The sequence below is a fragment of the Plectropomus leopardus genome, chromosome 4 (assembly GCF_026936395.1).
Source record: "Plectropomus leopardus strain MGB_pleo_1.0 chromosome 4, ASM2693639v1, whole genome shotgun sequence".
NCBI classification, from domain to species: Eukaryota; Metazoa; Chordata; class Actinopteri; order Perciformes; family Serranidae; genus Plectropomus; species Plectropomus leopardus.
In genome coordinates this window covers 33,891,165-33,906,714 of record NC_142179.1, presented here as the reverse complement: position 1 = coordinate 33,906,714, position 15,550 = coordinate 33,891,165, and the positions used below count along the sequence as shown (strand labels likewise).

The 15,550-nt window shown below is 38.4% G+C and overlaps 1 protein-coding gene across 2 annotated transcripts; it reads right to left on the bottom strand.

Moving 5' to 3' along the window:
• Nucleotides 1-63: 63 nt before the first annotated feature.
• abcb9 (ATP binding cassette subfamily B member 9) lies at nt 64-14,859 on the bottom strand. 2 transcript variants are annotated; one of them, XM_088077172.1, is made up of 13 exons: nt 14,708-14,859; nt 13,893-13,935; nt 12,351-13,021; nt 9,406-9,520; nt 8,429-8,559; nt 8,034-8,239; nt 6,689-6,886; nt 6,433-6,561; nt 6,159-6,347; nt 5,050-5,223; nt 3,974-4,133; nt 2,838-2,974; nt 64-2,745 (listed from the first exon to the last, which is right to left on the bottom strand). In XM_088077172.1, the coding sequence occupies exons 3-13, from the start codon at nt 13,018-13,020 to the stop codon at nt 2,419-2,421; spliced, it is 2,436 nt and encodes an 811-aa protein (XP_087933298.1). In that variant the 5' UTR covers nt 13,021; nt 13,893-13,935; nt 14,708-14,859; the 3' UTR covers nt 64-2,418. The 2 variants fall into 2 exon arrangements, with proteins under 2 accessions (XP_087933298.1, XP_087933297.1); XM_088077171.1 differs by having other exon boundaries at nt 13,893-13,963; nt 14,708-14,857.
• Nucleotides 14,860-15,550: the final 691 nt, after the last annotated feature.

Genomic DNA, 15,550 nt, shown 5'->3' with positions numbered 1-15,550 from the left:
TTATTTATATATATTTTTTTAAACTTCCCTTCTAGTTTTCTTTTTTAAAAAAATGTTTAAATTACACAATTTATCATTGTCAGAAATTGTAAAAATCTAACTTGTCATTGGATTTTCAATTTTACAGCTATCCTTGAACACATTATGTGGAATGAGACTCTTCCATCAGAAAAAAAACAAAAAACAAAACCAAATCTGAGTTTTAAAAAATAGTAATATTTCATCAAAATCTCTTTATTTTACATGTCTTTTTTAAAAGTTTGCCAAAAATAAACTGTTTGCACTAACTAACCAGCACACAGTCAAGCTTAAAACTTGATCTCCAGGATTTCATCTTCAACTATTAACAACTAATTTATGGTGGAGGGAGGATCATGCATTTTCCCCAAGTCACTCTGGAGAGGCTTAAGATAAAAATATGTGTAATAAAAGAGAAAAAATGGACAAGGGGATACCCCAACCACACCCTACTCTGATAAGTAAAGTACAGTCCCTTATCAGCATTGTTCAATGACAAAACTGAAAGTAGTGAAATAGCAAAGAGGACCTAGGGACTTGCTGATTTTTTTTCTGATGGCAGTGTAAGCATGTTTGCTGCCAAATAATACTTAATCAGCATGATAAATATGAACACGAGGGTTGTTATTTTGTATGATGCTGGGGAAAAAAAGCACCAATGCCAACATCCAGCTTTACAATGACCAAAATCATAAATGGGGATTTACGTGCAGATATTGAATGCAGCATTTGGTATTAATCCAACATGTCTGTTTCCATAAAGGCCAACATACAGTACATTTCAACCTATTAATTTTTTATTTATTGTTTTATACCATTACATTATTCATCTCTAGAGCCATCCAATTGATTTATCCTCATCACAGACAATCTTAGATCCCCATGGTGAATTCAACAGACAAAAGGCACCTGTCTTTTCTTTGTAGTCATTACAGCGCATACTTATGGAATTACAAATTATGTCATTGAACCGTCTTGAAAAGAAATATTAAGTATTTCCATACCTGCTACTGTTGAACCTATACAAACAGAAAAACAAAATCCTGAGAAAGTGATCAGTTAAACAATAATTTAGTATCTGTAGTGTGATGAGGTATTTTAACACAAACACAACCATACATAGTGCATCAATGGCAACCTACTGCCTGTTTTTAAAGTTTATATGTCACTTAATGACCATAGTGACATTCATTCAAGTTTATTTCAACCCTCTATGATATGTTTTGATACATTTACCTGTATTTTTAACTCCATAACGCTACTCAGTTTGATTTTCAGTACATCTTAAGCTGAAATTATCCTTACATGATTAAATTACACATTAAAGGGTTAGTCCTGATTTTTTTTAAAGTGGAGATGTATGAGGTGCTTACCCCATAGTCAGTGTGTTACATACAGTAGATGTCAGTCAGCATGCCCCCAGTCTGGAGAAGCAGGCTGGAGTCCAACACAGAAGCTGCACAATGCACTACTGTGGATGGGGTCCAACAATATATTAGCAATTAGTGTTTTCAATTGAAAACACCTAAACCAATCAATATCACTTTAAGTGTGAGAATATTTTACTGATTTCTGTCCATCAGATAGCAATTTCTGACACGGAACTGAAATCCTTATTTAAACCAGACTCCATTGAGAAAAATAGCAATTTAACGCTTGTTTTATCGCTAAACACAAGAGTTACTTTTCTATTGCTGCCTCTATCTGTTAGTTTATTTGTGCCATTGTGTGACTTTGGTATTTAAAGTGGTTAGTTCGGATTCACCAAAGTCACACAACAACACAAACTAACTCAGTGATCGAGAATGTGGTAGACCAGCAGCTCCTGTGTTCAGCAAAGTAAAATTACTGCTTTTGTCAGTGGAGTTTGGTGTTTTTGACAAGAGAATAGATGAACTGAAGCTGTTAACAGCTAGTCTGTTATGCTGTCTGACAGAAAGGTAAAACAATGAAAATACTCTCAATACAGTGTACGCTTGTGTTATATATTTGGTTTTTTTTAGAAGAGACCTTTATAGGTGTCTAAACTATGTTTTGTTGCTGGTCTCCATCAACAGCAGTACATTGCTTAGCTTCTGTTTCAGCACTCCTACTGCTTCTACAAACTGAGGGCATCCTGACTGGCATCTATAGTATGTAATACATTGACTAAGTACCTCATACAACCCACCTTCATAAAATCTGAACTTCCCCTTTAAATAATATAAGGATCCTAGATTTTAGTGTTTTGAATGTTCTGTGGTGTAAGTTTTGTTTGAGGACTTCTACTCTTTGCATGAAAATGGTTACATGAATATCTGCACAAAATAGCTGCTGTGGTGCATTTTGAATCTCAGAATATACAAAAAAAAATGCTATAAACCCTCCAGCATTTCAGTCCCATTTCCACACAGTTTTTTCTCAGTAACGCATATTGCGCTCAGAATCACTGGCGCTGCTGCTGCTGCTGCTGCTTAGTCTTCTGCGCTGCTTTTCACCATCAGACTTCCAGTTTAGTTTTTCCGATGGGTTGAGGACCTCATCCCCCGTCTCGATGCCCAGGACCTGCCTTTGCACCAGCTTGTAGTAAAGCCCCCCGCTGGCCATCAGCTGACTGTGAGACCCCTGTTCCACCACATGGCCCTTGTCGATCACGATGATGTTGTCTGCCTTCTCCACTGTGCTGAGCCGATGGGCGATCACCAACACTGTGTGCTCCTGCATGATGTTGTTCAGAGCCGTCTGAACCTGCAGTGGATGTAGCATAGAGGAACAAAATGATCACTGAGAGGAGTCAACAGCTCTCTGACAAGTTACAAAGTTCAATTATGTGGCCTTACAATGTGTTCGCTCTCTGCATCCAGGGCACTGGTCGCCTCGTCCAGGATAAGAACACGAGGTTTGCGGATGAGCGCTCTTGCAATGGCCACCCTTTGTTTCTGCCCCCCTGACAACTGGGTGCCTTTCTCTCCAACACCTGCGGAATAATAAGGAGCAGTAATTCAGCCGCATGACTTCACCTTTATGACACACAGATGACAGTTAGCTCTTTTTCCTTTTTATAAAACAAATACATGTAGGTACCCAAAGTACTTTTATAAAAAAGCAATAGCTGAGATGTTACTTAAAACAAGATCCCATTGAACCTAAAAAATACCTGTCAGTGCATTGACATGATTTTAGAAAAAGTTCAATTATTGTGTTAGACTAAAATTGGTGTTTTAAAATACATGTAAACATGTTAGTCCGACTGAAATTGAACTAAATAGAATTTCTTGAAATAGGTCTAACACACCCAGATAATGCCATAGGAAGTCGAGTTATTTCGTCAACTAAACACCTCAGTCGGACTTTAACTGGACTAGGTGTCCTGCACATGCTCGTAGTCGCCACACTGGCCTCCCTCAGTGGTTAAGGATAGGGACTGTTCATTACTTACGAGGGGGGAAGGGGTGCTGCAAAACAGGTCAGGCATTTTAAAAAAATGTTAGTGCTGAGGAGGGACTTGTGTTTTTAACTGTGGCTTAAGTAAGGGACATACAACATGAAAAGGCAGTATTTTATAGTCACACCTCAGCCCCTATTCCCTAAAGCCTGGGTCTTCAACAGGGGTCTGAGTCCCTTAAGGGGGCCTTACAGTTACTGCAGGGGGACCGCTTAATAACCTGTTGATGGCAGGCGCAGTTCTAGATTGCTTTCAAAAGGAGGAGCGCAGTAACAGATGTTGGTTGGTAATATGAGTTATTCTTTTGGACTGTATGCCGAATTGCTTCATGTTTATATCCAAAGCTAAATGAGCGCCTTTTTATAGGGTTTGAAAAACATAAATCAACGCCTCTCTAGCAATAATCCTGGCACCTGTCTCTCAGAATTTGTTTCCATTATGATGGTCTCTCACTGGGTGTCCAAGCTTAACAATCTTTTAGTAACTGATACATGAATGGCTGACCTCTACATAAACACGTGTAATACTTACTAGTCTCATAGCCTGCAGGGAGCATGGTGATAAAATCGTGAGCATTAGCCTTGATGGCAGCCTGCTCAACAGTCTCCATGGGGACGTCGGTCAGGCCATAGGCGATGTTCTCCTCGACCGTCCGGGCAAACAGCACAGGCTCTTGGCCCACAAGAGCGACCTGCAGAGACAGAATAACAAAGGAATGTTTTTGTTATGAAAGACCTTAACTAATAATAAATGTATGTATGTATATTAGGGGTGAACAATAATATCGGCATGTAATCAGTATCAGCCAAAGTGGCATTGAAATGAAATATGCTGATTTCTGCCAATATTACAAACATTTATTTATTCATTTATTTTTATTGCCAAAGTGAACATGTACAAAACATCAACCTAAAGCTTAAGTATTTGTCTTTTTTTGTGCACAATGAATGAATATAACATACACTGAAAAGCATGGTATTTTATATCTCCATCTGCTGGTGGGTACATAACACGATGTTAATTCCACTACAGAAGAGACTTAGTGACCACAAAAATTAGAAAAGGTGGATATATTGATTTGGCCTCACTTAGAGGCCAAGTGATATATCTAATTCCACTGAGCCATAATTATCCAAAAACTATTAAAAACTCACCAGTGAACCACACCAAGCCTTCATTACAAGTATCTTGGGTACTGTCATTTACTTTGAGTCAAATCTCACATATACTGTCTTGCTCCCATAAATACTCATCCTGTGTATTAATCCACGGCTGAAAATAGTACCAAAGAAATGAGCAACTCCTCCTAAAAATTATAGTATGCAGCTGTTTTGGAAAAGCACTTAATTATTTATAAATCAAATATTGTGACCAATTTTTTCAGAAATCCCATGACAATCCTTACCTTACCAGTTGAAACCAATTAGTGCCACAAATAGGGTAGTAAACTTGGTTAGTAATGAATGAAACATGAACACTAACACATTGTTAGTTTTGATCTTTTCTTTTTTTTTTTAAGATTTTTAAACAAAAATAGGAATAAAGAATGGGCCAGTATCATCTTTTAAAAGAGCATGTTTTTGCGTGTCACACTGATGCAGACTGACCTTGGAGTGGAGGTAGTCATGCTGGATGGTGTGCACAGGCTTTCCATCCAGCAGCACTTGGCCTTGCTGTGGAAGGTAGAAGTTTTCCAGCAGACTCACGCAAGAGCTCTTCCCACTGCCTGAAGGTCCCACGAGGGCAGTCACCTCGCCAGGACGCAGAGTGAATGACACTCCCTGCAAAACACATCAATTAAGGTGAGTGATTTCTTATTCCACACTTCAAAAATAATTATTTCCCACCTTAAAAAGTTGAGATATCATGAAGAAATAAGGGGTTTCTGGGCTAAAGGGTGACTGATATTTTTGGATTGGTGTTATCAATAGCTAATATTTTTTACACAGAATTTAGTTGCCTTCAAATGCAGCTATTATCATGTTCAGATAATATTAAGAAATATTCTGGAGTCCCCAAACGGTGCCCCGGCTTTGCTTTGGTGCATACGAGCAGGATGTCACTCACCCTGTTTTTATTCTTCTTCTTATCATTATTATTATTATTATTAGTAGTAGTAATAGTAGTATTCTTTTCTCACCCCAGCTCTCCCTTTTTTCTTATTTAATTTATTCATTTATATTTATGTAGTTAGCTATTCATTAATTTATTTGTCTTCTTTCTTTCTTTTAAGTTATGTATTTACTAATTAATAAGAAAATAGCCACATGCTTACACACACACACACACACAAACTGCATACACTAACATCAAATCCACCCTTGTGGAAATTTTGTTACCTGACTTGTTTTCACTGTCATTTCATGTTGTTATCGTCATGTTGTTGGTGTTTATTAGCTTTGTCAGTGTTCTCTTTTTTCTTAGAATTAAAAATAAAAATAAAAATAATAAATAAATATATATATAGTATATTTATATATTTGACATGGTACAAAACCTTGAACAGTAGCTTTTACACAAACTTAATGCTTGTTCTGTCCCTATATTCTAGCAGCCATACAATATTTCAGCATATCCTTGGCATCAATTCCAACTGATCTGAGTGAATAAAAAATGTTGTTACCCCTGACTCTGATACCTGGAACAAAAAAGACATATACACAGTACATATACAGTTTATCAACACATGGTGGCAGCAAAATCCCTTAGAACAAACCTTGAGAATGTCAGTCTCAGGGCGAGTTGGATAGGCAAATGTGATGTCTTTAAATTCAACCAAACCCGTGCACATATCCGGAGCCTCTGTGCCGTCAGCTGGGTGTTTGGGTTCCCTGTCCAGGTACTCGAAAACCTTCTCAGCAGCTCCAACACCCTGCATGAGGCCCGTGTACACCGACGCAATACTCTGTAATGCAAACCACAATTTGGTTAAGAGTATTAGTGTCTCCATATGCACATAATGAAATAAATAAATTAAACGGATGAAATACCTCGAGACATTCCCCCAGTTGGAGCATGTATATGAAAAAAGATATCAAGGCACCGCTGCTCATCTGACCGGTTAGTACGAGGTGGCCGCCATAGTAGAGGATGGCCACTTGTAAAGCAAGCTCCGAGATCTGAAAACACACACACGCGCTGTTGATGCTCACACTGTAACACGCCATTATCAAGAAATAATAGTATTTTACGAAACAGATTTAAAGCTTTACGTCTTCATCTGAAGGGGCAACTGCTGATACCCACACAACTGGACCACATGTAGCAAGCGTAGGCCAGGGCTTGTTTTTTGTTGAGCTGGAACATGACCAGAAGCTTGCTGTAGTAAGAATCGGCCTCCCCGCACTCGTTGGCGAAGCTCCGTACCGTCCTCATGGATGAAATGGTTTCCTCTGCAACTTTGCTGGCCTCTGCGAGGGTTGTTTGCACCTCTTTGGTCAGTTCCTGAATTCAAAAATAAAATAAAAGCAGTTGTATGCCTCTGCGCACCAGTCACAAAGGTTCTACACTATGAGCATAGTTTTGGGATGGACACCAAAGATTGGTGGCACAAATTCAGTATGTCTAAATGTTTCCCCATCTGTGTCTGAGATTCGATGTTGAGTAATGAGAAGAAAAGTTTTTTTGCACAAACATGTCATAGTGAAGCTGACCTTTAGCCTTTAGCCTGTATATAAAATGTTAGCACTTCATCGATATATCCCATAAGACATTTGTGTGACATTATGTCATTATTAGTATATGAATTCTTGAATGGCCAAAAGCATTTTTTGTAAAGTCACAGTGACCTTGACCTTTGACCACCAAATTCTACTCAGGTTATTCTTGAGTCCGTGGACGTTTGTGCCAAAGTTGAGGAAACTGCCTTGAGGCCTCTTAGAGATAATGCATTTTACGAGAATTAGACAGACACAAGTTCATGATAACCTTGACTTTTGACCAAAAAAATCAAATCAGTTCATCCTTAAGTCCAAGTGAATGTTTGTGCCAAATTTGGAAAAAAACAGCTGAGGTATTCTTGAGATATTGTGTTTTCAAGAATGAGAAAGATGAGGTCACAGTGTCTTTGTCCTTTGACCATCAAATTCAAATCAGGTTATTTTTGAGTCCAAGAGGACATTTGTGCCAAATTTAAAGGGAAACTGCCTCAAGGCCTTCTTAAAATATTGTGTTAAGAGAATGAGATGGTCATACAGTAAGGTCAAAGTGACCATGACCTTTTAACACCAAATTGTTATCAGTTCATCATTGAGTCCAAGTGAATGTTTGTGTCAAATCTGAATTAACTCCTTCAAAGTGTTTGTGAGATATCACATTCACAAGAATGAGATGGATGCAGGGTCACAGTGACCTTGACCTTTGACCACCAAAATCTAATCAGTTCTTCCTTGAGTCCAAGTGGAAATTTAAAGAAATACCCCTGGGACGTTCTTGAGAAATTGCATTCATGATAATGGGACAGACGGCTGGGTGGACAACCCAAAGATATGATGCCTCCAGCCACGGTTATTGCCAGCACGGAGGCATAAAAAAATACAGTTCAATATTATCTGCGAATGCAATGATCAACAAAGACAGAAATCTACTTTACCTTGTAGTAATCGCCATAAAATTTGGAGACAAGGCTGATGAAAGGGAATGCCATGATGGTCACCATTGTGAGCTTCCAGGACATACCAAACATGAAAATAAAAAAGCCAATGCCCTTGACGGCGCTCCGCAGGAAGATGTTCACATTCTGGGAGATGAGGTCACTCACTTGGGTGGTGTCAGCTGACAGACGTGAAAGGATGTCACCTACAGGGTGAGACAGGCGTGTAACAACATTAGAAGGACTGCTCTTTTGTTGAAGAAGACTCTTATACATAGGGAGAAGTCAATAATATGGATGGATGATAAGTGGGTGGATAGATGGATGGATGATTGTGTGTGGGCGTATGCTGGATGGCTGGATGGCTGGATGGATGTGTGGCGTTCCTATATCACCTGTATGGTTTTCATCAAAAAAGGCGATTTCCTGCCTCATCAGATTTCTGAAGAGATGGTTCCTGAGCCGAAGGTTTAATTTTGCAAACGCCAGGGTGAAGACTCCTCCACGCACTCCCATTGCAATTGAGCTGTGGAAACAGTAAAGGTGTCATTAAACATCTAAGTCTGGTTCTGCACATGTGACGTCCTGAATTTAATCTAGTCGAGCAGCTTTGGCATACGTCATTATATCATCACGCTGTCTTTCCTGATCCCTCCCACCTCTATGTGATCTCTAACAATGGCCAAATGCCAAAACAATTATGATTACCGTTACAATAAATGAAACATTAGAATTCTAGTTTGCCACTGTTATATAAACAAGTACCAGTGTCAGTTTCTATTGACCTGTAATCCCAGCTAGCAGGGAACATTTCCACAACATTGGCTACAAGCTGCAATAATGTTTAAAGAATGAATCAAAAAACTGTTCCTTTAAGGTTAAATGCTAAAGGTAACATTACAACTGCAACATTTTGAGGATGTTTTAGTGATGTTTAGAGGTGACAAATCACAGAATGTTCTTTCATAAAATGTTCCCACAATGTTACATGAGAATAAAGGAAGAGCATTTTCAAAGCAGCATTCAGGACATGTTATTGAGGACTGATATTACAGATCTTTTTTTATGAAAATGTAATGTCATGTGATATGTTACCAATTTAAAAAAGCATTTTAAACATTTTTGATGTTTATAGAGAATGTTACCCTAAATTTAAGATTCCCAGAACGTTCTGGGAACTTTAAGAAAACTTGCTACTGGAAACGGTACTAAAACATTGCCCTGGTTGAATTCTACTGTTCCCGGAACATTTGTAGAGCCAAAAATTGCTAGCTGGGATGTGTCTCTCTGGGGCAAGTTGATTCATTTTGAAAATCCTGTCACACCTCCTAACAGTGGTTCCAGCATCAGAAGACAACCTGGAGATACTCACCTGGAAAAGGCCAGCACTCCCAGTGTGATGACAGGCTTAGCGAAGTACTCCATGCTCTGATGAACCACAATGCTGTCTATTGCTTTCCCGTAGTAGTACGGTATGAAGGCCTCACCTGCAGGATAAAGAGACAGAGGGCGAAATAACAATGTAAGGGCAGTCCACATACAGGTACTTTTCATATCTGTAATAAGTAGGGATGCACAATATTACATTTTTGTGTCGATATCCGATATGGCAATATCTAATAACAAGTCTTTTTGATAACCATATCTCAGGGAAAATTGCATTATTGCATATTGATAGATAGATAGATAGACTGATAGATAGATAGATAGTTAGATAGATATATAGATAGACAGATAGATAGTTAGATAGATAGATAGATAGATAGATAGATAGTTAGATAGATATATAGATAGATAGACAGATAGATAGTTAGATAGATAGATAGATAGATAGATAGACAGATAGATAGATAGATAGATATAGGCTGATGTATCGATAACAGCAATTTTTTACTCTCTAATATCATTCTCTAATATCGATATTCGCTAATCAGCTCTGAAAATCTAGCATCGGTCTGGCTCTAATAGGATTACCAACAGCAAAAAAAAAAAAAAAAATAACAATGACAGAGAATTTAGGCTAATTTTACTGTGGTGACCATCAAATGTTTGACTCTACAATGAATATCGATACAAGTTTAAAGTTAAAGACTACATAAATTGCAAAGTAACAACATCAGAGCTCTCTGGGTTGATCTCCATCTCAGCTCGGTATGTGGTCTTTTGCTTTATCTCCATGGAAACAGATATATAAGCAAGAAGGTCAAAGTTCAGGGCAGCGTTATGATGAAGTAGTATGTCCCGTTTATGCTCGCACTGCATGCAACTCCATACTTTCTTAGGGCGGCCGCTACTAGAATAAAAAAGAAATAGCACTTTGGAACACACCCTTGGATTATACTGCACAAGCTGAGTCAGAGTTTGGAGATGGATCCTTTGAAACGGTCTTGCTGTTGTTAAACGTGGACCCGTTTTAATTTGGACCATCACTAATTTTATCAGTTTTCTATTTTTTCATTGACGGTTGGGGCATGCAAGAAAATGTCACATATTTAACTTTTTTTTTTTCTTACCCTACTTGCCCATAATTGCAATTTCAGTTAATTGGCATACATGGAGGGAGAGAAAGAACACAGGGGGAAATTAAAAACATAGGGAATGTTGAACAAACATCGTCACACATCGACTTATATTACAGCTACATTACATCCACAGCTTCAGAAAATTCATCTGCCGTTATGCTGCATTATGTGGATAGATATCCACAGAAGATTAGTGTATCAATTTCATTACACAAAACATAATTCCATGACTTTTCTAAAACTTTGAATGTTTTTCACTGATGACATGACATTTGCAGGGCTGGCAAATGTGATTATGGAATTCCATGAATTTTCCAAGTTTTTCATTACTGTAGGAACCTTGTTAATAGATTTTTTAATAAAAATAAACTATTTTGATAATCAAGTAATTGTTTAGGTCCTTTTTAGATTCTCTGTTTCCAGCTACTCCATCGTGAGGAGTTGTTGCTTTCTTATGTCTTATGTGACAACAAACAAAATATATTTTAGGAAGAAAATAAGCTATTGGAAGAGTCCCCGTGGGCTCTGGGAAAATATCCCAGATATGGATGTTTTTCTCTTTTTAAGGACCATACTCAAAAAATTAATTGGCACACTATCCAGTATAAAAGTTAACTGTAGCCCTTGTTGTGAAGGTCATGATTTACACTCTTGGGAGTTGTTTTGAAGGTGAAGTGAAATGTTATGGAGCGTTTCTTTATTGTGCAATATCTCCTAAAACACACTGCACAAAGCAATACATGACTTACATCTCTTTGATAAGGTGCTATAAAGTCTTTCAATCTCTGATTTTTATCTCTTATCTTTGTTGTTTTTGCCTGTAAAAAATATAGGAAAATAAAACAATGCCATCATAGTCTTAATTTCAACACTGAAATCCCCAATTTCTCAGTTTTTTCCCCAATTTCTCAGTTTTGAGATCAATAAAGTATATCTATCTATCTATCTATCTATCTATCTATCTATCTATCTATCTATCTATCTGGCCACTTCGTTGCTCCTGATGAAAGCAATGCAGGGCGCGGTGTAATCTGGAGTGACTAACACAGTCATGACCTATACACTCATTACTTAACCCTTTGAACCTTGAGCAAATTGTAATTTCTTTCAAAAACACGGGGAGAAGGCAATGAACAGTAAAAGAAATGACCAAAAAATGAGCAAGAAATAAGTAAACCTGTAAACCAAAAAAGTATAAAAAATTACCTTAAAATTAGATTTAAAAAAACAAAACAAAGAAAAAAAATAAAGTTTAAAAATAGAAATTACCTAAACAAAGTGCTTAAAATTCTGATAATATTGTAATATAAATTTAAATGTGTGATTATGTTAATTACTAATCAATCAGACTTTATTTGTATAACATTTTTAATACAAACTGTAGCACAAAGTGCTAGACAGATTAAAAATAATAAATAAGTCAATAAATAATAATAAGGAATATATTTTTTTCCCTAGCTTTTTTTATTTTTTCCCCAGACATTTTTCCGTAGCCTTTTTAAAATAATTTTCTAAATCTGCTACTTTCTTGCAATTTGTGGAGCGTTTCTTATGAAGTCGATCATTGCCTTTTTTCACATGTTTTTGAAGGAAATCGCAACAATTTGCTCAGGGTTCAAAGGTTCAAATACTTGTGAAAGGTGTCTGAAAGCAGCATAAAAAGTGATGTTGCTTCAGGTTTCAGAAGGTTTGATCCTATTGCCTTTGTTGAGGTGTTGCACCTGAGTGTTGCAATAACAGACAGAATTACAAACTTTTATTGGACTGTTTATATTACGAAGTCAAAGATACTCACACACAGCAGAGATGAGGAGGAAGAGGAAGGCTACAGACAGCAGCCCGCTGTCCTTTCTGCAGTAGGTCAGCAGACGACACAGTGTGACCCCCGAGCTGGTTGCCTCCTTCTCCTGGCTCCCCTCATCCTTCTCCTTCTTCTTCTTCCTCTCACCCCCCACCTCCTGCTCCTCCTCACCAGCTGTCCCCACCAGCTTTTCAGAGTCCTCTGAGCCCCGTCCTCCTCCACTGATGCTGCTCACGGACTTGGACTCCTTCCCGAGCATCCTCCAGAGCAGCACAACACCCAGAGAGGAAGCACAAGTCCAACATATCAAGCTGAGGAACCAGGGCTGTTGGGCCAGAGGCTTCAGCTCGCTCAGCATCAGCAGCTTGGTCAGGGCGTAGGTGAAGACCATCAGGCAGATGAAGAGAATGAAGGTGGTGAGTTTAGCTGCCCTCTGTGGGCCGTCTTGTCTGTTCCATGACACCCCTATGGAGGCTCCCAGGAGGAGGGAGGCTCTGAGCAGCACAGTCCCCCAGAGGTCCAGCGCTGACTGGAGGACATTAAAGTTCAGGGCTTCCTTTTTGAATATACTCAAGTGTGATCCATGTGTATAGAGGACAGTGGTGACGATCAGGTCCAGTAGGATGTACAAGACAGTACAGCTCACAGCTACTTTGATGCCCATGCTGCTTATAAGAAGAGAGTTATACAGAAAGTTACTGGAAGTAGAACCAGTGTTAAAGTACAGTTGGGAACTTTTATGAAAAAAATTAAAAAACTTCTTTTTAAACTACAAAAATTATTTTTAGTCATTTTTTTCTACTTCCAGACTTTAGTACATAAGGCAGTCTGTAAAAATTATCATGTTCCTCCTCGTCCTTGTGGTGCTCCTAATGGCATTTGCAGGAAGCAACCACGGCTGAAGCAAAACAACCAATCAGAGCCAAGGAGTCTCAGCTGTCAATCATGTCAACCACTGCTTGTGAACTATGATAAAACTGTCAAACTGCTGATGCCTCTTCTCAAATGTTTATAGAAAAGTTCACTGTTTTACTGTAAATTGAGAAGTTTGTGACCCATGTTGAAAACAGTCCAGTCAAAACAAAGCACAGCCCATGGAGCAAACCTTCTCATTTTACAGCTAAATGGTACACTAAAAAAATCTTCTGAAAACGTTTGAGGCAAGAAACTGGCAATGTAGTCACAGACTCTTGATTCACATTTTTAACAGTTTGACTACTGTTGACCAGCAGTGACTTACATGACTAACAGCTGCATTATGCCACTTTATCACTGCACAATGGGAAAGGTGACAGTCAGCATGCCTCCCCCGGTCAAATGACTCTGCAGGAGTCACAGGTATTTATCAGCCGATAAAGCTGCGATCGGCTTCCAACTGCATGATAATACAATAAAACTACAGATTTTATTTATCCAGTACAAAAACAAAAATCTCACACAATGATGTAGAACGCAAAAAATACTCTACACTCTATGACATTTCAAAATCCCTCAGAAGAAGCAGAACTCAACCCTTTATTATAGCTTTACACTTACTTTTATTTTGAAGGGTTCCACTTCCGGTCTCCTGCGGCTCTAGCTGCAGGGGAGAAATATGAGGTAGAGTCCTACAGTAACAAGTTAAACGTGTTATGTCACCACGATGTAAATATTCGTCCAGCAAGGTCGCAACGACAGTCTAGCAAATGTAGTACTACATTATTAACCAGCTCAGTGAGTTAGCAGCTAGCAGGCGGTGGGTTGTGTTGCGTCAGGTTTCAAACGCGTCCATATTCTTAAATCCTTTATGTCCAGCCAGGTGTCCACGGGAATATTGAATTATTTACTACAGCCTTTTTCGATTCATAATTAAATAGTTAGCTGCGTAAATGTGCTACAAGCTACGAAACTGCATCCTCATCTCTAAGTGAGTCAAGTTAGGTTTGAGAGAGTTAACTGATATTAGCGTCAGAAGACACCGGTGACAAAGATCGTCTATTGTTACAGAGGATTTACACTTTGCAGGTGTCAGAAAACAATAGCAGGTACTACATGGTGGCATAAACGCACACACGTAACTGAAGGCTTCATGTTATTATTTTTGAGTTTATTGTGATATGAATGGAGTGATGGAGTGAAATCTAAACCTTTCAACAACCAGACAGCATGTGTGATAATCAGTGATGAAACTAACCAGTCAAGCATCAAATTACTCGCCCTCCTCACCCTCTTCATCAGGGACCGTTCTTATTTTTCTCAAATTTAAAATTATAAGGAAAGTTAGTAATTGTGAAATGTAATTGACTATGTCCACTTGGTTAGTTTGTAACCTGTGTAAAATCAGTGTAATTGAGTCTCTTACAGTAGCCTACCTGGTCGATGAATGGTTCTGAAAGCTCATGTGAATCTCAGGTCCCAGGCACATTCAAACTGCAAAAGATGTTAATCTCCCATCAGTTAAGAGACTCCCTGGTTTATTGCACGGAAAATGAGTCAGAATGATACCTCCTTCCCTTCGTTTACCTCCCTAACCTCAGTTATTACGGAAGTGAACATGCTGTGGCCCCTCCCACCAGGTATTTTTGTGAGTGTTCAAGAGCAGTCGGTCAAAACCTCCAAAATTATGTTGAAAAATTGATCAAAAACAACATAATGAGAGGAAAGTGAAGTTGTAAACCATTTCAAACCTAAGCTAATTGTTTTGATTTCTTTCAAAAGCAAAGGGACGAAGTAACAAACTGCTTAACAAGACATGGCCTAAAAATCCATCCGCAAAAAAAGTTAAATATATTCATAAATATAATTTCTTAGCATTTTCCCCCCTTTTGATAATTCTCTAGTATTTTTCTTTTTCTTTCTCCTTTTCCTTTTTCTGTTACCTTTACCAGTTTTCCCATGTTTTTGAAGAGAATTAAACTTTTTTAGCTCTGGGTTCAAAGGTTGAAATATTTGTGAGTGTCTAAATAAGTGTCTAAATGCAGCAGCAGAAAAACTGATGGCCATCCAGGTTTCAAATGGTTAAATACCTTAAAATCATTCTTAATTCAAAAGTGTCCTTTAAAAAAGCATGTGTTAAAAAGTTGGTCAGTACGAACAAGCTCAACGTGGCTGACTTTAGGCACATGAGCCCAAACCCAACAACAGAGACAGCCAGCCTCTTTATGCATGTTACGATCTTCTCCCACATAATATTCCAGTTTAAGGTGGTCACAAGC

Coding starts and splice junctions, on each gene's coding strand:
- abcb9 (XM_088077172.1), bottom strand. CDS start 13,020: ATGGGCATCAAAGTAGCTGTGAGCTGTACTGTCTTGTACATCCTACTG. Junction 8,240..8,428: donor TTTTGATGAAAACCATACAG/GTGATATAGGAA, acceptor CTCACCCTGTAG/GTGACATCCTTTCACGTCTG. Junction 2,746..2,837: donor ATGCAGAGAGCGAACACATT/GTAAGGCCACAT, acceptor CATCCACTGCAG/GTTCAGACGGCTCTGAACAA.